Source organism: Mchenga conophoros, linkage group LG20 (assembly GCF_057382185.1).
Source record: "Mchenga conophoros isolate Kocher_MC1m ecotype Shallow Benthic linkage group LG20, M_conophoros_male_GT1.1, whole genome shotgun sequence".
Taxonomy (NCBI): domain Eukaryota; kingdom Metazoa; phylum Chordata; class Actinopteri; order Cichliformes; family Cichlidae; genus Mchenga; species Mchenga conophoros.
Window position 1 is genome coordinate 3,430,907 of NC_140545.1, and position 15,763 is coordinate 3,446,669.

The following is a 15,763-nucleotide window of genomic DNA, read 5'->3' on the forward strand; positions in this document are numbered from 1 at the left end:
TATTAACACCGCCCTCCAACCAGTCAGCCAACCAGCAGAGAAGCAGGTGCATCCACTGAACCAGAGTACAGCGAGAGAGACGGGAGAAGAAGAATGGAACATGTGTGTGCATGTATGTAAAGAAAAATCCACGAATACTAGGAAGCAGCGGGGGGTTTGGGAATGTTTTTTTTCCCTGTCAATTACAGTCCCATAAATAACACCTTTCTGTGAGCTACTGAGAAGAAGCAGAGAAGATCATTTACAAGAATACCAGATAAAAATAACAACAAAAATCCACTCACCAGATTTCCTACAGACAGCATATCTTCAAAGTCAGGGGTCATGGGGTAATGCTCCATAGCCATGAAGAGGGTGTTTAGGACGATACAGATGGTGATGGCCAGGTCCACAAAGGGATCCATGACTATAAGGTTCACAATCTCCTTGATCTTAATCCACTTGGGGCTGCACTCCCAGATCAGGAATGTGTTAGCAAACTTATACCAGCATGGGGGACACTTGCGCTGAGACTCCTCCAGTTCTGAAGACATAGCGCGGATCATACATCAAAACCAAACATACTTGCGTGCTCAGCAAACTGCATGCAATGGTATAATAGGATAGAAAAAAATTTTATGCAATGTATGTATCTGGTACTTTTGAATATGCAAAGCAGATAAGCAGGAAATTCATGTCAAACTAATCAAACAATGAAGAGCAGCCCTAGTTAAAGAATAATGAGAGAGCAGGTTAAATAGCTGGGTTAAAGTGGCAGTACCCTCCACTAGTGTGTTGGTAATGACGCTCATGACACTGTTGGCCCGCTCTTTCCGCCCAAAGGAGGTATTGAGCTGGTCCACAGACACCATCAGGGAGCCCGACAGCTTCTTCTTCACCTCAACCTCAGTAGTCGGCTGTCAGGAGGAGAGGAAGAATCAAGCACCCATGGAGAGGACATGAACACCATCCCACATCACCACCGGTGGCCGGCGGAGGGAAGTGCACGACAGCAACGGCAGGAAAAAGTAGTCGAGGATCAGAATTTTGGGGGTGGGGGGCAGGGCACGTTTCATTCTCCTCTACTTGTATGCTGGTTTCAAGGAAGATGTGTGTATGCTGTAAATGCATGCAGGTTTCAGCCAAAGTGGGAGCAGTGGTCTAGGGCTACTTGACCTAATTGTGTTTGAATGTAATTAGCTCATCCCAATTAGATAAAAAATGGATTGTGAGACACTGTGCGAGGAGAACTGCTTCTGCATGAATGCATTCTCAGTCCCGTCATGCAATAATGGAGGCTTTGCTGCCATTGCAATATAATCATGAGGTTATTTTACAAAATGTCTCCCAAATCTGGCCATTTTTAACACAAACTTGCAAATTGATGCTACTGTATCTTCCTATTTTGAAACCATACAACTTATATTGCAACCATCAAGTCAAGAGCATTGTAAATAGGTCATATGAAGGCAGGTAGTTCAAATTCATCCAGTTGTCATGCATGAGCATGCTCCAAGTCAAAGAGAAGGAGAGGAAATAACAGACATCATAACCAAAGTTTGGTTTGTCTACATCATGCTTGTTCTAATTTGGGGTTTAAATCTACCATGCTAACTAGAATGACGCACAACTAATTTGCTAATGCTGACCAGGGAGAGACTGGAAAACATAGAAAGGTATAGACAGACAAGGACAGCAGCCCTCCTTCATTTCTTAAAGTATTTTTCGAAAGCCTAATAGGATGGTGTGTATATATTTATACATATATATTTATGTAGATAGCTAGATACATATACTCTGGGATGGAATCAGGGAATTAGGGAAGCAGATAAAATTGTCTGTGGCTCTATAAAGCTGGTCCCCTCTGTTTCCTCCGGCTTCTATTGCAGATCTACCCACACAGGCTAGCAGAGGACCCGGATGCCTGGAGGAACACATCAACACACTGGAGCATGTTAACCAATCATTATATGCCATTTGTTAACAAAAACTGTGCTTCATTACTGCTAGTGTGTGAACGGGAACTTAAAACACAAAACTGTGTGTTACTTCTTTCTCTGATCTGTACACTAACGGGTCAGTGAGCAGCTGAATGATTTTGAGTGCAGGTACTTTATGAGTTATAAGTTTGATGCTGACATATTCAAAACATTAACAGTCATCATTCATTTCAAACAGTAAAATTGCCTGGAAGTCACTGATAGACCAAGTATGAAGCTAACTTGTGAAAGGTTGGTTTAAGTATAAATGCTATAATCACGTTTATTTTCCCATCCTTTGCCTACAGTTGGAGGGCAGCATACACTGCAGGGGCTGGGGGAGGGGAGGCGCGAGCGCTTAGCCAAGAGATACATACGGACTTGCAAAGATGACAGTAGAGGATAGAGAGCCAGAAAGAAACGTAACGGACGAGAGGGGGGCCATGCCTAGATAGGTCTACTCATTGACTTCCTTACACTTTCGTCAGTAGCTGCCTTATCTATTTTCACCTCAGGCAGAAGGCGTCCACCGGGCCCGGGGCCAATGAGCGACACCACGCCGTTGCAGTCCACCGTGCTGTTCCTCTTGCCATGGAAGCCAGTGTAGCTGCTCCGCCGGTACGGGCTGAACAGGGAGCCTCGCCGCTCCTCGCACTCCTCGACGGTGCTGTGCTCATCGTCGGCGAATTCGTTCTCCGAGCCCACGTCCTTGCTGCGGCCCTTAAAACTGAAGATGCTGCTCTTGCTGTTGTGGCGTGAGAGGAAGGGTGAGCCCGGTATACTCAGGAGAGACTGGAGGAAGGAAATAGAAAAAGGATGAGAAGAGGAGATATTTGTGTGACGGAGCCCTGGGCCCTTCTGGGCCCATCAACTCCAGAGGACAAGATGAAAGCCAACATCTGTGGGAAATTTAATGCAGCAAGGGCTCCTTCCCACGAGGAGCCATATTCTTCTGACTAAATAAACAAGAACTAGATAATTAGGTTAGTGATATGCTTCAGTGTCAAGGTCACACACACACACACAAGACAGAGATACAGGCGTCTGAGACAAGTGCAATCTGAACATGAGTCACGACAGCAACAATCTGGAATGTAGCTAGCATTGATCCAGCTATTTTTTTTAGCTCTACACAAAGTATGCTAGCTCACGGGAAATCAAATGTTTTGACAATAGCCCTCTGGTTGTGTAGAAGATGAGTGAAAAGCGCAAAGGATCCATTGCATGTCACATGAAGGATTTTCACAGAAAAGCGTTACATAAGGCCCGTAGGCCTCGTTAACTCGTCAGCTGAATACTTCTCCATAGAACACAAAAAAATTAAAAGTCAGCGAAGCTCGAGCACGGTCTAAGCACAGCAGCAGGACTGCTCCCTGTTACAGATTTGTGTAAATAATTCTGAAAATGAGGCCTCATACATCAACGTTGGGTACACACAAAAACAGGCCAAAATGAGGCGCACACTACTTCCAGCACAAAAGTTGATATCCAGAACAAGTGGCCAGGAAAATGCGAGCATCTCTGTGGAACCGTTGACCTATGAGACGTGTGCAAGAAAGAGGAAATGGAAGCTGATGGTGAGGTGGTCAATGAGAGGAATCTTTTTATCTGTAATGATGCAGATAGACCGGTTCTTATATCACACCTATCTATTCTATCTGAACACTCCAATACGACATGCCTCAATCATCCACTGACACAAACACTTTCTATCTAACCACACAGTTATAAGCCGATGTATCCACTGGCGAACTCGGGATGAGCATCTTACCCATGCACACTGGAGAAGCAAGGAATCGAACCATCAAACTAACAGATGACCTGCATTACCTCCTAAGCTGAAGCAACCACAATTGTTAGTCTGACTTCATGATGCACTTTTTCACTAACACACATATTAACTTCAATGAAGTGATCCAAGTATTTAGCAGTGTTATTTTAAGTTGTTCTGTGAGCGCCCTTAAGTTGCAGCTGTAACTAAAATCTCTAAACTAAAAACTTCGCTCACAGAAGACTGAGCCAAACTGTTAAAGGACGTCTGGCTTCCTTTCATTGATAGTTTTACCTCCCATTAATCAGACTACCAGATTTTCATGAATGTCATTGCTTGTCGAGATCTAAGACAGATGATACAAAATTAGAGAACCGCAGAAGAGTCAGTAGTCCACCGTATCACCAAGTTAGTGAGTGCCATAAAGCCTCCTCCGGTTGTCTCATTTATTGACTACGTAAATTTGTTGTCTGTGAATAAAGCCGATGCGTACCCTCACCAGAGCCTCAATCATACTGCAGGCCAAGTTCAGACAAGAAAAGATCAATTTCTACCCTTAAATGACATCCTCAGGCAAGTGGTATCACAATCATTTTGACAAGCTTTAAATCAGTCAGCTTGATTCCTGTAAAACAAATAAATGCTGCTGCGACACATAGAGCTGCAATGAATGCTCAGGTAATCCCAGAGGAATGTTTGACTGGAAAACCAAGCAATTAGTAAAAAAAAAAAAGTAAAATTGTATTTATATAGCACCTATCAAGATAACAATCACTAAGTGCGCCACAGAAGCTAAAACATAAAAATAAAAATCAACCAAAAGCAAGTTTAAAAAGATGATTTTTTAGCTGTTTTTTAAAAGCGACCACTGAGTCCACAGATCTCAGGCTCAAAGGGAGAGAGTTCCACAGTTTGGGGGCCACAGTTACAAAAGCTCTGTCGCCTCGTGTGTTTGACAACCAGCAAGCCCTGGTCACATGACCTCAGGGACCTGCTGGGAATGTATGGATGCAAATCACAAATAAATAAGGTCGCTCATTTCTGATTTAGCCAATTATAAGGCCCTTTGCATCAACCATTTATAGTAGAATTTGCACATGTGGAGGTAGGATATGAGGCCGATCCACACACATACATTTTAAGGCACACCATTTCACGCCTTTGTACACTATCTATGCCTAGTCTTAACCACTACTGAGGCCCCTGGACATGTGCTTCACTACACGCTGCTCTGTAAGTGCAATCTTATATTTCACACACTGAAAATGAAAAGTAGTAAGAATGCCGTCCCTGCAGCCATGTGACTTACTGACGTCTATATTCTATTCATAGACATGAAAAGGTATCTGTTCTAATTCTGTGTGTTGTTTGAGTTTCATTTGGTCTCAAAAGGCCTCATACAGCTTTACGCTAGCCATGTAGATATTTTCTTATATGTTGGTGATTTTAGATTTTCTTTTTCCTGCAAGACTTCTAGTACCATCCCCAACATGTGTGAAAAAATCTACATCACAGCATGATCATGAGTGAAATACTCATCCCCAGAGAAGAGTTTGTCAAATTCAGTGTTTTTATTCTTGAGCTGCAAATTCTGTTTATCGTGTAAAATTACTAACAGTTTATATCTTGTTATAATTTAGCTTAAATTTTCCTTTCAATCAAAATGTCAGCATCTGATCATTGCTAACAAAAGGGAATATCTTCCTCACCTGGTTCATGATGGAAGACTTTCGGCCCAGGCGGTTATCGGGGAATCTGAAGCGGCTCCTTTTGCTGCCATCGTCCGACTCTGACTTGACAAACTTCTCGCTGTCGCCTTTCTCCTTCTCCTGCTCCTTCTGCCGCCACTTCTTCTTACGGTTGCGGCGCTCTTTAGCGCTCTTGGAGCTGAGCTTCGACATCTCGGACGAACTGCAGGAAAGACGCCCTCCTCCATCGTCTTCAACCGCATCCTCCGACACTGTGCCTGCAGAGGTTGCCATTGCAGCCGTCTACCGAGAAACGAGCACGCGAGTGAAGTCAGAACGATATTTTGACACAATCCATGAAAAAGTTTTGCCTTCAACTTGCAGAGGACTCACCTGAGCATCTTCTTGCTGCTTCTTTAGCTGCTCCAGCATCGCCTTGAATTCTTCTTCCTTCTGCGCGGCCTCTTCCATGGTGGCCTGATTCTGCTCCTCATAGGCCATGGCTACCACAGCCAAGATCAGATTCACCAAGTAGAAAGAACCCACAAAGATCACCAAGACAAAGAAAATCATGTAGGTCTTCCCTGCCGCCCTGAGGGTCTGTTAGGAGGCAGTGCCACAGAGGTCCGGGGAGAGAGAGGAAGAAAACAGCAGACCCGTGAGATCTGATACATGACTTCAACGCCACAATCAACGTCAGCCTCACTGCTCATCTCTTAATATGACTCATCAGAAAGAAATAGAAGACGTACACTGGTCTGAGCATTCCTGGGGGCAAAAATGAATGCAAGCCTCAAGTGAGGAGGGTAAATGTCTCTCACCTTCTGAGGACAGAAGAGTCAAATCTTAACTTAAAACAGCTCACATGATTTCATTTGTCTGTTTCTGATGTGAAAATAATGTGTGGAAATAAATTGAGTAAATGATTTTATACTTTGTGCTCATTAAAACCCTCCATGTGAGACTGTATTGTTCATCAGAAAGAACTGACCTACTTTGCACGCTCACTGTGAATAGCCAAACTATTTCTACAGATTTGGACGCTATGCCCACTGGAGATGAGAAGTGAGGAGACTGAGCAGCAGAGGTACAGCTGAACAGATGAACACACAAAGGAGAAAGCTCATTGGTGTCACTTTGTCTTCATGCTAACATACAATTGTTAAAGTCATTCTCGCGCTGTTATATTTTTAGGTTTAGATAAACCAGCAAACGAATAGTCATCATGAAAGGATCCCAAATTTGACTAAAAATGTTCTCGCTCATGCACCTCATCAAAAAATGAAATACGTCTTCAGGCAGCAAAAAGGAGAGAAAAAGGACTCTAGCAGGTAGAGAAGTGAAATATCCTCACCCATCAATTATGCATGCAGTTGACGTGATGCTGAGAAGTGCGTGCAGGACATTTGGCTCAAACGTTCTATTTTAGTGGCACAAAACTAAATCTTACATATATAATAAAATGCTCAGTACTGAGAAACAAATATGATCCATAGGAAGGCGTTTTATTACTTAATGTCCTTACACCAAACCAAAAGCGGCTACGTAATGATTATTCTACACATACGGCGTACAGTATGAGCGAGAGCCTGCAGTTGGAAGCTGAATTTCAAAGATGAGAGCGAAAATAGAAATATGTGCCAGGATGCTCTCATCAGGTCTCATCGCTCTCATTGGTCATACTGTAATCCTCAGCCCTTAATATTTCATGCTTCCTTCCTTCCACTTGTACGTGGAGGCAGGGCTGTCTCCACCATTTCAGGGAAGCTTAATGTGGAACAGCCTGCAAGACAGACCAGATGGCGGTGACGGGGCCACAGTATCCACATGAGACTGAGAACAGGGGATAAACTTGGAGGTGAACTAGAGCTGAATGCAGAAGCCACCACCAGTTTTTGAATAATGTAATTTGAATAATTACAGGATGTTTGGTACACAATTTTTTATTGGCATTTGTGCTGCAGTGTAATAAAATCACTAGACAGCTGATAACCACCTCCACCATGCGATTGGTTTGTCTGTCAACTGGATCGCTTAAAAAATGTTTTTGCAAAATTGGACATGTGAGGTCACATTTTTATCCAAAATCAGTTCATTCACCGTTTGAGGCGAGTTTTTCAGCTTTAGTGGTGCAGTTGAAGACTGCTGTCATCAGGCACCAGTTTAGCTCACTGGTTGAGCAGGTGCCCACACACACAGCTGAACATATATATTTACTAGGTATGTGTGTTTTTAAAGGGATGCCAAATGCTGTCATTTTTCTGTAAAGCAAATTTACCTTGCCTTTGGGTATAAATAAAGTTACCTTGACCTTGACCTTGACTGCTGTATTTCTTCCTCTCTTCCTGTCTAATCTTCACCAGTGAACTAACCAGTAAAGGCAAAAGAAATCTTTAAAAAGCTGCTGTCACTAATAATGGATGAGAAACAAACCATCCATCGCACCATCCTTTTTTAATCATTTCATTGATTTATCCAGTTAAGCGTTGTACTATTGGGGGCGGAGCCTATCCCAGCTGTCACATGGCAAGAGGTGTGATACACTCTGGGCAGGCTGCCACTCTATTGCACTTCAGGCTAGCATTATTTATTTATCTATGCTTTTGGTGACTTTGTTTGAATTATAATATATGTTCATCAAAATTAACACCTTTGAAGCCTCGATAAAATCTGTCCAAAGGCCAAATATCAATCAGATTTCAGCACTGAGGGCTGTTACATGGTGAAACAAGCTGAAGGTGTGGACACATCTGCTTTACCAGCATGTAAAGGTTCTCCCAGAAGTCCTGTGTCATGAGTCGGAAGAGAGCCAGGAAGGCCCAGCCGAAGCTGTCAAAGCTGGTGTAGCCGTAGTTTGGATTCCTCCCAGCTTTCATGCATGTGTAGCCCTCCGGGCAGCGGCTGAGGGGTGGAGAGAGAGCGAGAGAGAGACACATAGAGACAGAACAGGGCATTCAGCCCAAAAATGAGTCAGCACTATTTACTGATAATGTAGTCTGACTATAAGCACACAGAGGAGCTACAGCAAATCTTGGTACTCTTTTTGAAGGGTGGAGAAGGCAACTCACCCAGAGTCTGAGCTGTTCCCACAGAGCAGAGCGTCCAACTGGCCAGGCAGGAAGTAGAAGTTGGCTGAGAGGGGGAAAAAAGCAAGAAAGAAAAACTGCCAAACTGAGTCATTTCGCTCACATTCTGTCGAGATTTACTAAATTTACTCCATTCAGCGCATTTCTGACTCCAGCTCACTCAGAAATTTTGACTTCAGTTCATTTGAAACAAATTCCTTTAAGTGCCAAAACGACATATTGTTTCCCCATTCAAGCATATGGGTTGACTCATACTCTGACCTCCGTGCCAGGTCACCGTTGGTGACGCCTTGACTCTACTTACTGTCGTTCGTGATGTATTCGTCCCAGTCAAAGCCCTTACTGCCATTGGCTAGGTAACTCTCGTTGGTGTTGATTGGCCAGAACACACACTTGTGGCGCAGGTTACCCATGAAGAGCTGGAGACCAATGAGGGCAAAGACGCTCAAACAGAAGACGGTCAGGATCATCACATCCGAAAGCTTCTTCACAGATTGGATCAGGGCACCCACAATGGTCTTCAGGCCTGCAGGCCAGCCACAATCACACATGCGCACGCACACAAACACACACACACACACACACACATTCACAAACCACACAGGTGATGCAGGAGCTCCTCATGTCCCATGTGTTAATCTCTGGAGTGTCAGCTGCTACTAGAGCTCATCTTTTTAAATTTGTCACTGGGACGAAGCCCGTAAATCCCTGCATCTTAAGATGTTCATAAAAATCTGGCTGAGACTACATTTGAAAACCTTCCCACTGAATTTAATTATAAATAGAAATAATAGATGTATTGTCATCGACTTGAATATACAACTAAATGTTCATTTTTAACTAAATTCAACATCAAAACAAAAGGGATCATTTTATAAATAAAAATCTGAACTGGTAAAATACTATAAATTTTAGATATGGGTAGTAATACATTTTGGACAAAACTGGGAGTTTACATACAGAACATCTCTAGAAACAACAAACAGGAAATATTCAGGAGCCTTCCCACTCTTTTCAGATTATTGCAACAGATCTCAAATCCAAATAATGGGCTCTTCAACAGAAGAAATTAGCATTTCATTGCCAATGACGGATGAAGTAAAAAAGAGGGGGAAGACTTTCTATAAGTGAGAGGAAATCCATAAGGAAAAGAGCACAGCAGCACAACGAGAGGCCATGAGAGGGACAGAGGCACAGGCAGGGGGGCATTAAACCACATGCAGGTCATTTAAACTCCAAGGCTGAACAGAAGCAATTCAATGCCAGTGCCGGTGTGGGCACTTTCTTGAACTGTCTTGTGTAAGGTGTCATTAGGAAAGCACTGACTCCCCATACCGCGACCCTGTAGTCTGTCTCATCCACTAAAGACAAAATCGCTTTAACTTCCAGACCAGCCTCCTCTGGCAGCATTCGCACAGATCCACGAGGAACTCAAAGATGGAGGCAGGATCGCCCACGCCCCATTTTTACTGTTCACCCACTACACGTACAGCAGGCTTGACCTGCTACAAGCTTTCGATAAATTATGATCTTAATTTAGACTTTCAAATAATCTTACTAAAAGCTCCGTCAAACCAGACATGTAAGGAGCTGCTCGTGTTTAAAGGGACCTATTATAATTTCTTTATTTCCTCATGTGCTGTTACAGCAGCTGATGTTCATGCTATGTAAGAGCAAAAACCTCAGGCTTAAAGCAGGTAAATGCTCCGTTTCTGGCAGTTTTTTTCAAGGATTTCAAGATATCTAAATGCACAGAAGCTCCACCCACCTTTTGTTTGCAAAGGACAGCCAATCAAAAGAAAGCTTGTATAAGGGGGGGAATGCAACAGCTTGATGCATTCGGGGGTCGCACAAAGCCCCAGCATAATCTAAAAAAGCAGTAAAGACTTAAACTAGAACTCAGAGTCCAACAATTAAAGCGTGGAGCTAGAAATAAGCATAGCAGGTCCACTTTAAATCACCATACATCTTATTTACAAGCACATGAAAAAAATTATCAAATCAAACTAACAGATCTATGTTTCCCTGGAAAAAGCCCTCCCATTCACATGGATTACTGTTTGCTTTGTTAAACAAATCTATAAAAATCAATAAAAGCTCCAATTTCATTACTTCTGTACCAGCATTTTAACAGAGAGTCCAGAATTTTGGGGAAATATGTTATTAATTTTGTGGCTGAACGCTACATTAGAAGATCAATACATCCTACCAACCAGTGTTTCGTCAGATTTTAAAATAGCAGATACGATGTGTTAAATAAGGATGTTTGGAGCTGCTTTTAGGTGGCTGCTGTCTTTGGACAGAGCCAGGAAGTCTGTTTGCAGTCTTTAAGTTAACCAGATGCTCGCAGTAACTTTAGGTACTGGCATGAGAATGGTATCAATTTTCTCATCCAACTTTGAGCCCAAAAACAAACAAGCATATTTCCCAAAATGCCAAACTGATATCTAAATCGTCTGCACTCAAAGAAGACTTTTTCAAATTTCAGCATGAATGTGTAATTTGAAAAAGAAAGCAATCTTTAGTGGCTGTTTTGCAACATGTGTTTAATGTTCTCCGGTCAGATGTCCGGTCAGCGTTACCATTCCATCTGCATTCCCAAATATCTTTTTTTTTTTTGTGATATATCATTCAAGGAGGTCGTAAAAACAGAGAAAAAAAATCAATCAACAAGCTAAAAAACAAAAAAGAGGGCAAATCAAACTTTCAATGCCATTAATCAGCCAAGCTCTTGGTAGGCTAATATTATAAAAGCAAGTGACCGAAAAGCATCATGCAGCATAAGAGGTATGTTCACAAACTAGGCTTGGCAGTCTTCATACATAAGTAATGGGTATGTTCTATAAGATCTGTATAAGAGCTATACCTTTTCTCATAAAATACAGCTCACAGGTTTGTTTTGGACCCCATTACTAGGAATCCTCTCAAATTTCCAATTAGGAACAACTACAGGGATTAAAGCTGTCTGATTTTTCTTTTCTCATAAAACATAACATGCATATTGTAAGTTTACAGTGTTCTAACAACACATTTCTTTGCCATAAGTAACGGCATTTGCTTCTTCTGAAAAGCTATTTGAAGTTGAGTGAGTTGAAGCTATTTCTCCTTAAAGACAAAAGCTGCCTTGGAAATAAGAGCGCTACCGGGGCAGAAGAGAGTGCAGACACTTTGGAGGGCCCTAGAGGAGACTGCAAAGCCTATCAAAAATGTATTAGTACCATTTTTGATAATTTTGGAGGAAAAATAAATCAAAAAATGGTTTTCTCCAATTTTTTTTTTTTAATATCGCTAAAATCATAATAGTAATTATAATAATAGTGAGTAGAAAGGAAAGGGTGAGAGGATCAGCCTTAGTGTTTAAACTGAGTCTCACCTGGAATGACAGAGATAGTTTTCAATGCTCGGAGAACTCTGAATGTTCTCAGCGCAGATACATTGCCCAGGTCCACAAACTCTGTTATATATCTGAAATAGGGGAAGGATCACACACAGAACAAACACGATGACAAAAACCACACACGCCAAGAGCACAACACCACCGAACCAGGAGGAAACGACGCCACTCACAGAGCCTGTCCACTGAGGAGAAGGGTGGAAGGTAAAAGGAAAGAAAGACACACACACCTAACACCGACCCCGCCCCACTGCCCCCACCCCGCACCATCCTGTCTTACCTGGAATTACAGAAATAGTTTTCAATGCCCTCAACACCCTGAACGTGCGCAGAGCTGAGACATTGCCTAGGTTTACAAACTCTGTTATATACCTGCAGGATCAAACCACAGTTACAACAGCTTATTATTTACATGCAGATAAACGGTGAAAAGATCAATTCAGACAAAGATGGGCTTTGTGAGAAACAATGACATTTTGTATGATGGTCTTTTTGGGGGGAGGGGTGGGGGCTGTATTTGCTCATATGGAAATAAGTAAACTAGGTGACTTATAGTCGCTGGGAAGACACTGAGCATTAAATTGGATTTTGCAGGCTCCTGACGACTGAGAGAGAAAATGTGAATGACAAGAGTTGGATGGCGAGAGGGAGATGAATCAGACTGAATGACAGTGAGGTGTGGGTGTTGTCAAGGAGGCCGAGCAGTGTCAGATGGAGATCTTCGATTCCCAAAGAGAAAACCAGAGAAGTCTCGGCTCAAATGAGGAAACACAGAAGACGGGTTATCAGATAGGAAACAGGCAAAAGATAATAACTAAAACATCAGTTTACTTTAACCCAACCCAAATACGCAACGTATTTGTGTCCAATTTAACATCCTATTTACTCAGAGCTCGATCGAAATTAAAATACTTACGCCATCGAAATGACCATGAAATCCAGCCAGTTCCATGGATCTCTTAGGAATGTAAACCCATCTATACAGAAGCCTCGCGCAGTGATCTTTACAAGAGACTCGAACGTATAAATTCCCGTGAACGTGTACCTGGAAGACAAAGCGTTGACAGAATCAGTTCACCGCGCTAGATCAAAGCTCGCTCATTTCTAAGTGCCTGCACCTTCATTAACTGTTAAGACACCCAGGAAATGCTGACGTTAGATAAAATTAGAATCATGCAAAATCAGATAAAACACTTTTCTGTCGGTCTAATGTTTTATTAGAATGTTGCTTCATTACATTTGAGCCACACAAATTTCCAGAAAACAGAGGTTTTCAAATACACTGCGATGGTGTCCAGAGGCACAATTACAAATAGTGTCCTGCAGCATATAGCCCCATCAGTGTTTTCTTCTAAAATCTTGATTCTTGTGTGAAAAATATATAGTATGGTTATTGTGCAGAGGGTTTAAAGAGAAAATTCAAATTTAAAATTTCACAGAATTTGACCATCTGTGACTCAGATGTAGTGCCAACATAGGGACACAAACATTTATCACCCATTTATATATGAAAACAGATAAAGTGTACTTACTCTACTTGTTTTGACCACTCAGGAGGATCGCTAAAGGTCATGAATATACAGTTGGTCAAAATAGTACACATAATGATCATGCTGAAAAGAGTGAGGAGCATGTTAAGGAAAACGCAGACTGTAGTGGTAATCACATACATCATCAAGCCTCCATGACATGTAAAACATAAGAATAAAAAATACAGCTTGCAGTAGGTAACGTATGTCCTACAGTCGAGTACGCATAAACAGCCAGCAATATTTAAACAGTTAAAGTCAAGACATGAACTCAAAGCACTTAACTGAAGGTGGTTAAACGTAGCCACTACTATTAAATATTTAAACAGTATATATTTAGGGGAAATGCAAAACTACAGTACATTTTAAAGGTGCAAAGCTTTCAGTGCAGAGAGGCTGACACTCAAAGGAAACCAGGGAAACTTCAGACTTGGCTTTAAATGCCTGCAGAGGTCAGTATTAGTTGTGCCTTGAAATATTTGAACAATATTTCTGTACAGCATTAACCAGCAGTTGCAAAGACCTACACAGTGCACTCTACACAAATGTAGATTTAGGTGGGCAAAATAAAATGCCACTCACATTACTGCTTCTCTGTTTTATTTTACTTACTTTTTTATATATATCTATAAAAATAATTAATTTGTGCCTAAACTGGAAAACCTTTAATTATGCACCTTGCCTCATTTAGTATCTATGGACAGATCTTTAAATAAACCACGTGTATCTGCGGGCACCACTAACTCACAGGTTGCATTGCTGCAGGAAGGAGGCACAGTGGGGCACAGTCTGCTTCATTTTTAAACCAGATGCCCAAACAGTCGTGTGTCACATGACACACAGCTGGCTCACTTCCCTTAACTTGTGCAAATAGATAAGATAAAACAAGTCAAATAAAATATATTTCAAAAATCACATAAAATATTAACATGCAGCTCTGATCAGCTGAGGTCCTAAAACAAGTTTCCTTTTATGTCTTTAACAGTGCTTCAAATCGAGGGTGCATCCTCCAACTGTTCCTTCTGGATTCGTAGATAATGCACCGATAATGTGCTTACCGAGAGGTCTAGCTTGGCTGACTGTTAAGGATGACTCATCATTTGTGCTAGCCTTTCCCTTCAGTGATAAAATGGCTACTGCATGGCGTCCTCTGTGCTCTTTCTTGACTGTAACAAACCGACTCTCTCCTGTACCTCCACTCACAGGAAACGTCGATAGCAGCGCGAGCAGAGAGACAGAACACATCATGAATAATACACATAAACAGGAAACCTTTTCAGTCCCAGCAGTTTAGAAACCATTTCAAAGGATATGAATGTATCAAAATTTTAATAGCTAATCGCCTAACCGGATTAAAAGGACTTATTAAGTACAAGGCAGGTGTGGCACTAAAACGGAAGATTGTCTTCCCTCTATTTAGCACTATAAATGTCTGTGGAGAGAAGAAACAGAGAGAGAGAGAGAGAGGGAGACAGTTAACAATCAGAAAGATTATAAATAGACAAAGAACAATAGCAAGGAATATTTAAAAATGTATATGTCATCCTATTTGAAACATTGTGAAAACATTTTCTGCAAGGCATACGCGGCCAGTATGCGGACGATAAATAAACAACGTGCATTTGGTCATTTAAGTAAAATGCTGCTTTTAAACAAATGCAAATAAAGTGAGAACTGCTGGCAGGATGACTGTGTGTTGTCCCAGAATCTCAGTGCTGCACCGCCCACTGTGGCGTCTTTAAGGGGAAGGAAACGGGCAAAACCGAGAGGAGAATGCGAGCCACTTTCTGTGGATAACCTCATAATTGTTTAAATAAAACATGGCAATTTGCATGAAACATTCGGGGCCCTTGTGCTTTTAACAAGGCATCTCTCACTCCACGCTAAGCCTCTGAAGAGACACCGACAGCGGAGTCAGGAGGGAGGGAGAGGAGGAGGAAAGAGGAGAAGCGGGGCGGATGGGTAGGGAGGTGGGAAGCAAGGCACCTCACGGCGGTGGCGTCACATGACCGCGTGTATTTTGTGCGTTTTGGACAGAAATAAGGTGTGTGCCCGAGTTCTTACTATGACATAAACGTCTGAAAAAAACAAAATGACGAATGCGTCCACTTACAAATAAGACGGATCACCCCTGATGTCAATATTACCTAAATGAAGGGAGACGTCAGCACAGTTTCAAATGACTGGACCCACTTCCTTCCTCCAACCTTCCTCTCTTATTATAATTATAGGTCAGTGCATCTCCCTCATCATTAACACTGTCATCTACCAGTCAAGACAATCACACGCTTGGAAATGTCCCATCATGACATTTCTCTTAAACACAGCCATCGTGCA

General features: G+C 42.1%; 1 protein-coding gene across 5 annotated transcripts in view; it reads right to left on the reverse strand.

Moving 5' to 3' along the window:
• scn8aa (sodium channel, voltage gated, type VIII, alpha subunit a) overlaps positions 1 to 15,763 on the reverse strand; it is a 48,824-nt gene that overhangs the window by 26,185 nt on the left and 6,876 nt on the right. For 2 of the 5 annotated variants that reach the window (XM_085258528.1, XM_085258529.1), the window contains exons 3-14: positions 14,740 to 14,858; positions 13,430 to 13,519; positions 12,814 to 12,942; positions 11,877 to 11,968; positions 8,808 to 9,029; positions 8,486 to 8,549; positions 8,177 to 8,318; positions 5,811 to 6,017; positions 5,439 to 5,720; positions 2,436 to 2,750; positions 761 to 896; positions 285 to 523 (exon numbers count right to left, since the gene is read on the reverse strand). In XM_085258528.1, coding sequence (XP_085114654.1) covers positions 285 to 523; positions 761 to 896; positions 2,436 to 2,750; positions 5,439 to 5,720; positions 5,811 to 6,017; positions 8,177 to 8,318; positions 8,486 to 8,549; positions 8,808 to 9,029; positions 11,877 to 11,968; positions 12,814 to 12,942; positions 13,430 to 13,519; positions 14,740 to 14,858 — 2,037 coding nt within the window. Of the gene's footprint in view, positions 1 to 284; positions 524 to 760; positions 897 to 2,435; positions 2,751 to 5,438; positions 5,721 to 5,810; positions 6,018 to 8,176; positions 8,319 to 8,485; positions 8,550 to 8,807; positions 9,030 to 11,876; positions 11,969 to 12,177; positions 12,270 to 12,813; positions 12,943 to 13,429; positions 13,520 to 14,739; positions 14,859 to 15,763 lie in introns of all 5 variants that reach the window. The other 3 variants (XM_085258531.1, XM_085258530.1, XM_085258532.1) reach the window with 3 other exon arrangements.